General features: G+C 36.2%; 1 protein-coding gene across 9 annotated transcripts in view; it reads right to left on the bottom strand.

Moving 5' to 3' along the window:
- Positions 1–3,926: 3,926 nt before the first annotated feature.
- CNTN5 (contactin 5) overlaps positions 3,927–7,503 on the bottom strand; it is a 618,627-nt gene continuing 615,050 nt past the window's right edge. For all 9 annotated transcript variants that reach the window (XM_039563708.1, XM_039563715.1, XM_010400613.4 and 6 more), the window contains one exon: positions 3,927–6,838. In XM_039563708.1, the coding sequence (XP_039419642.1) occupies positions 6,735–6,838 (104 nt within the window). In that variant the 3' untranslated portion in view covers positions 3,927–6,734. The remainder of the gene's footprint in view (positions 6,839–7,503) is intronic.

Raw genomic sequence — 7,503 nt, 5'->3', positions numbered from 1 at the left:
CATCAGCCACAAAATGGAGAGAAAGCTTGTTTGTCTCTTTTCCTGGCTGCCATTCCTTCTCTGTAGCATCCTACCTTGTGAACCTTGTGAGAAGTTGCTATGGCACTTCTGATCCTTCTGTACTTACATTCAACAAATTAAGTTGGGGTTGCAGGGTGATAGGCCCCCACTCCTTCCCCCATGGAACAGAGTTTTATTTTGGGTTTGGTTTGTTTGCTGGCCTATAAAAAAAGACCTACTGAATTTTGTGGCTTTCTCCTCCCATGTTTTTCACACCTTTTTTAGATGCTTACAGTATCTTAACAGATGTAACTCTTCAATGAAAAGTAAGAAAGAGTTCAGCAGACATATAAGAACAGAAATACCTCACTGTAGTTTATGAATGTAAATTTTTTCTTAGTGGAGGGAAGAACTGTGGAAGTAGCTATGCCTTGAGTATATTTGCCAATATGCTGTCACACCAAGGTTTAAGGTGCTGGAGATCTCTTGTGCCAGAGAACTTACAGTGTCTTAGCTCTTAGTATATCAGAAACTTTCAAGAGATGTTTGGGTGTAATAAAAAATGGCCCAAAAGGAAGAACTACAATTCTGGAAAGCAAACTTGCAGAGATACAGAAATGTTCAAGTGTAGAAAGTAGAAATCTGACAAAATTTTTGCAACTGCAAGCCTGTTTCCCATGATGTAATAATACATTCAGTCTGCAACCTGCCAAAGTTATCTCCTGCATTAAATAGACAAAGCTTTGGTAAGAGCATTAAAGACTGATATTTCCTATCGTGTGTACCCTGGGCACCCAAGAGGATTTTTTATACAAAAAATTTGCAGTGATGGAATTCCTTTCACTTCCCATTCAAGAGCTGTGGGATTTGGTTCTATTTCCGTTGGAAAGTCAGAAAGTGTTGACACAACGCAGTGGAAACCTATCTTAGTGTTTTGGATAATCTAGTGCAGGAGTTCTCAGATGGGTAAAAATGCTTCCTTTCTTGTTTGGAAGGTAAAAAGCCTACCATTTCAGATGGCTTGCTGGGAGGCAAACGCTGCTATGTCAAGAGGTGGGGTTAATTTCATGTCGTCCTTTTGAGAGACTGTTCCCATGGACTCGCTCCTCCTTTTTTTCCTCTTCCCCCATCCTTCTCCATACACACACAAACCCTTTTTCATTTTGTTACAGGACAGGGCAGGGGAAGGAAGGAGGGTCTGCCCATAAATGTATAGGACAGTGAGAAGTACTGCTTTTTCATTTCTGTAACTGGAGCAAAAGGGACAGCCAGTGTACCATGCGTGATTTGGCTTCTACTGATATGACTTGAAATAAAGGTAGTATTGCCAGAAAACATCAACAATTTGATTTTGAGTCTTCTCCAAGTACTAATGCCAGGCTTGAGCCTTACCTCCACTGATCATCTGGGAGCCCATGCGCTACAGTCTGGTGGTCAGAGCAGGATGGATATTGAGTTATTTCACCTAAAGCACATGTGAAACTTGTTACTTAGAACAAATGTACTCATAAAATATCATCACCTAGAATGACTCTCCAAAATGATAGATTTGGGTGTATATATTACTCAAGAATAATGGAATGAGCTATACAAAAGTAAGGAATTGAACTGGGGCTTCTTTACCAAGTCATTCAGTCACTACATATGACAAATTTTGAAAGAAGTATCAGGAGAACTATCCTGTTTGACTACCCTGTCTTAAAAAGTCCCTTTTGTAGAAGATGAGATGGTGTCATTATGAAATGGAAATGCTTGTTCAGCCGGGGAGCAGAGCAATGCAGCTTAAAGTAAAATTGTACTTGCTAAAGCTTTGACCCAGATATGCCTCAATTGCTTTCAGTATCTTTATATTAACATGTTTTCTGTTATGGAAAGGAAATTGATACATTTTCCCATCTTATTTTGGGTAAAAAAAGCAAAAGTGCTGAATAACTTTATTTGTGATTAACACATATGGTGCCTGCCTTTGCTATTCATCTTGATGACTTTTCAGGAAGACTCTCATGTTTTTATTCTATAGTTGTTTTAGAATTAATGGGTTTGAGCATAAAAGTGAAAAAACCCCAACAACAAACCACACCAAAAGGGAGGGTATTTTTCTCTAGCCTGATCTATGTATTTCATCATAATAAAAGATGAACCAAAGCATCCCAGACTTTTTTATCTGTTTCTTCTGATGACAGAGAAGGTTTCTTTTACAGGCTGGGGTGCTTGGTTAATGATCTGACAGGAGAAAAGTAGCACAGGAAGCAGAAATAGCTGCACATCTAAACATTTTTGCCCGTTTGCTCAAACAGCTGACTTGTAAGAACCATACAGCTGACCTGACAGCTGTAAGAAGTAATGTGAATATTGAAATTGTACAATTATCCATAGATTTCTCTTTTAGGCTTGTGATGCTTTTATTTGTATACACTATCATTATCTTGTTTAAAGTATTAAAAATATGAACCACAATAAAGACAAAGTCAGGTCTCTCTTTACTGGAATTGAGAGAAAAGTCTTAGAGCAAACTCAGGACCTGTATTTTTGGAAGCAGCCTGTCTGTCAGCATACTTAGTGAGGCTGTTTGTAATAGCCTAAAGCCAGCTAATCTATGGCAATAAAATGCTGTTCATTTTCTCTTTTCCTTGACATTGTTTTGCTCGAAAGCATAGGAAGTAATTAAGAAGTAAAATGTCTTTCATCTTCAGAGGAACTGGGATGATGGCCATAAAAGGGCAAGAGTGGGTTGCAGATCGGTAGAAGTTCTGATAGGATATGGATTTTCAATATGCATAGTTTTCCATGTCAGCAAAATCAGGTCATTACAGTTTTCTGTGACATTCATAACTAATTTAAAGGAAGTCCTGATATAATATGCTATTTAAGTCATACCCATTTTGTAATTGAAGTCTCAGTTCAAATGACTGTGGCAACATATTTTTATTTCCAGTATGGGCTTTTTGACTTCGTACTGTGTTGCAAAGTCATTTACCACTATAAATATGCATTTCATAAAGGACCGATTGGGGATTATTAAAAGCTCAAATAAAACTAACAAAAAGAAAAATATTTGCTATAACTGGATATTCCATTGTTCCATTTTTTTCTCAAAAGGGTATGTGTATTTTTGAAAGTTATTCTACTGTGGTTAGTCACACAAAGTATTTCAAATATAAGACAAAGCAACTAAATTTTTCAGTTGAACATGAAATGACCACACTGTGCTTTTGTGCCTCCGCAGCCATGGGGTACGAGTGACACTTGAAAGAATGTTACAGAGAGGTCCCAGAAACTGTGTAATAATTCAGTACATATAGGATTGACCTTGGTGACTTCCTTATAAAGCACTTCTTTTCATAGAAATCATAGAATGCTTTGGGTTAAAAGGGGCCTTAGAGATCATCCAGTTCCAACCCCCGTGCTGTGGACTAGGGACACCATCCACTAGGCCAGGCTGCTCAAAGCCCCATCCAAACTGGCCTTGAACACCTCCAGGGATGGAGCATCCACAGTTGTCTGGGCAACCTGTGCCAGTGTCTCACCACCTTCCCAGGAAAGAGTTTATTCCTAAAATCTAATATAAATCTCTCTTCTGTTCATGATTTTTTTTTAAGGCAGAAAACCTTTATCTCTGATGCTAAACTGCAGACTTACATTGCAATTTTTTGTTAGGTATGGTTTCATTTCGAGAATTCAGGCCTTCTTGTACCTTCCAGTTATTTAGCTAGAAAAAAAATACCTACCCAGGGAAACCAAATTTAATTGAAATGAAAATGATGCCAAAAATTATTTGATTTTAATGGCCATATTTCCCACATTCACTATTGCAGATTCATCACTTTCTTCTTCAAAGTCATATAATTTAAAGGTTCTTGATGCTGAAAACCAAATAATTATGTCACCTTGTATTCTATGAATATAACTGAGGAGCTGACAGGAGATAAGATAAAAGTCAATAAAAAGAGAATAAATTTATTAAAAAGATCTAATGTTACAAGAACAGTACACAGAAACTATTATATTACTGTGTCTTCCACATTGTATATACCATTATATATAGCATATATACAGATTGTATACAATATAGCTAACATTTTGATATGGGCCATAACAGTAACTTTCTTTTGGTCTGTGAAACAAGGTTTCTTTCTAATTATTTTTTTTCTGAACAGATCTTGTGACATTATACAAAAATACAGTCTCCTCAGTGACGCCAGACTGCACTATTACAATCTTTTACATGAAAAAGGAAAAAGCTTTCCCTTGCAACTAAAAATGTCATGATAAGGAAACATCTTCTACAAAGTAACAAATAGGTAATACATAGGTACTTAAACATTTAAAACATGTTTATTAATATATATAAGATGCAAAATACATATTCTGTTCATGTTGAATATAAAACATACCTCCTTTTGTCCCTGCAATGCAACTACATTACCTGATGGTATGTTCAGTACTTCTATTTGTATCTTCATACTAGAGAGCGAGATGTGTCTAGATGGAGCTCTGTCTCCTTATCAGACTTTTATTCTTCCTATAAAGCATATCCATTTATTGTTATCAGAAAGTTTAACCAAATGCCACCAGCAGTGAATGTAGCCTTTTTGAATACTCTGAAATAAACTGCATTGGCAAGCAACTGTATAAAAAATAGAGGAAATTGTGCATAACTAATTTATAAAATAGCTATTTGACTTCTTGGTTCATCACTTTATTCTTATTTATTTTAACCTTTTGGCAGATGATGGATTGCTGGTGCAGGTTCTCTGCACAGTAGCAATGCTGCTGTTTTACAAGGGACAGCAGGTATTATCTATGAGTTTGCTCTCTCAGCAAGGTACATTACACCTTTCTATCTTTGATCTCAAAGGCTTTTCCAGAAGCAGAGGTATAGAAGGCCTCTTTCTGTATATCTACAGTCTATTCTTAGCTAGCTATCTTGCCTTTGTTTTTGAGCAACATGGTGACTAAATTTAAACACCATTTTTTAGAAAATTGTTTAAAATATTAGTGGGTAATAAAGGTTTGAGTTGAACCTTCTCTGAAAAATTTTACTAACAAAATATTCAAAAGCAAAAATATTTAGTCATCAGTCAACTTTTCACCTTCTTATCTCTGTTGTGCTGTCTTGGCTACTGTTTTGAAGCAGCTGAGAAAGAGCACGGTTAGAATGGATTAGCTAAATGCCAAAACATATTTTCCCAGTGATTTGGCAAAATAATAGCATTTTGAATTGGGAACCCATCAGCTAAAAGGGCTTTTCAACAAAACTTTTTGAGGAATGGACCACTAGAAGAACCATACTATTAGGACTTTCACGTTAAACATTTTTGACTTGATTGTTCCCAGGCAGTGAAATGTTCTTCCTAGGCACGATCCCTAGACGTGTCAGCAAAATGCCCTTCTTCGTAACACTGTGCACACCGTAATTGTACAAACATGCACACCATCTTCCCTGGGAATCATTTTTCCTCAGGTGCCAGTACGTGGGAAGGCCTTCCAATGTAGAAAAATTGTCCAAAGTGTCTATTGAGTAAAAAATTGTCTGATACAGCAAAAAATGGGGCTTAAAACTGATAGTACACATTACCTACAAGAATAATCTCCAGTGAGCTATAGAAATAGAGCCAATTAGAGAAATAATTGGAATGATGCTCTGTACCACTTTTCCAAGTACTTTTTTCTCAGAAAAAAGATTCTCCAAAATATATCCTACTGCAGTCTGTATATATGTATGATTACATTCTGAAAAATGTTAATATTCTCTCCATAATATGCTTTCATGTATACTTCAACTTGATTACCAACTATATAAAGCATAGAATGTTACCAAAAATTGGACTCAGAAGAAAAAGAAAGTTACACCTGAGAAGTGGTTGGGAAAAGTAGGTTTATCTCCTTGCATTGCTTTATTTGTCCACTTAGTAGCTTAATGTATATCGTGTTTAAATGCCCAGTAGAATTTTCATTGTAATATGCAGTAGGAATTAATTTTTTATTTTCTCTTGAAAATTTCATGAAATCTTGTGGTATTTTATAAAAACTGAATGGTTTCCTAAGTTTGTGTTTAATAATTTTCCATTTACCTGGTAATAAAATAAGTGGACTTTCTGCTCCATTTTGCCACGTTCTGAGTAAGCTGTCTAGTATTTCACTGAAAATTATATATATTATATAATATATTATATAATATTATATATTTTCAGAACAAGTTCTTCTTTACATTTGCAGTGGTCTTTGTGTATAAACTGTGTTTTTCTTCCTTGTCAGTAGGAACAACCATTTATTGGGGATGCAAGCAAAGTATTCAAAAGCAAAGCTGTATCAAACTTTGTTCTATATTTAAAAAAGAATTTTTTCCCCAAACCATACAGGCGTACTGTACTAGACACCACCGTTCAAACACCTGATGATACATGACTGGGCTCACCAAATTCAAACATATTAAAAAAGGAAAATACATTTGACAGAAATCACTTTCGCTTACAAAAGTTTATTACATACAATCTGCATATTTTTGGGCCAAGAAGGGTCTCCTCCCCAGAGGACTTTTACAAATAAAGGAGATAAAAACCTGACGAATTATTGACCGTGTCTCCAACACTCCTCTAAGTGCACCACAGGCATTTCGTTGGGTCTTTAAGCATTAGCTTGCATTTTCAGTTTCTCCACGGACATAAAACTCCATCCCTTGGTGTCATCAAGTTAAAGCAAACAAATAACAACAACAACAAAGTCTGCAGCCTTCACCATGAAGTCGAAGGTACCATCAGTGCTAAAAGCAATGTTACAGAGGATGAGGAAGTAGACAACACATGTAAGGTGGACTGAGCACTTGTTACTTTCCCTCCTGAAATGAAAGCAAAGTAATTAAGAAACAAATGATGCAAATGGTTCTCAGTACATCTAGATATTAGCTTTTGCCCAAAATTTATATTCTATTTCCCTCAGCAAAAGACTAATTTTTAGGCAATGGATTAACTTGTGAGAACTGTAGTCACAAAATGGGCTGCCTACACATTAGGTATCATTTTATGATGATACCTATGATGATTTAGGTATCATTTTATGATGATACCTACAGCAACTCACATTTGTATCCTCATATTCAGTCTGCAAGTTAAGAGGAAATTCCAAAAGTTTATATGGTTTTGTGCCTCAATCTTCAAAAAAGAATTAGGCTGCAGAAACTGCCCTGAGTCACAAATCTCTGTCCCAGAACAAGGAATGAAAGCTAGCCCTTGATCCCTATGTTTGTCCAGTGGAAAAAAGTGGGTTTTGGCTCATTAGTTTAGTGTTGATTTTTGATCATAGCAGTGCCTTAAAGGCCATGCTAAGGGGAACTGTGCTCTGGGGTGGTAGTGGCAACAAGATGGGAAGGGAACCAGACTGGGTTTATTTGGACAACAATTGTCCTAAGTGAAACTAATATGATATGCATAGACTAATTAGATGAAGGTGTTTGTGGCCTATAGTTATGGCTCGAAAGATGAATGAAAGAAATATTCCACGGAG

Source organism: Corvus cornix, chromosome 1, assembly GCF_000738735.6.
Source record: "Corvus cornix cornix isolate S_Up_H32 chromosome 1, ASM73873v5, whole genome shotgun sequence".
NCBI lineage: Eukaryota > Metazoa > Chordata > Aves > Passeriformes > Corvidae > Corvus > Corvus cornix.
The sequence above is the reverse complement of the archived record's forward strand: the minus strand, read 5'-3'. Positions and strand labels throughout refer to the sequence as shown.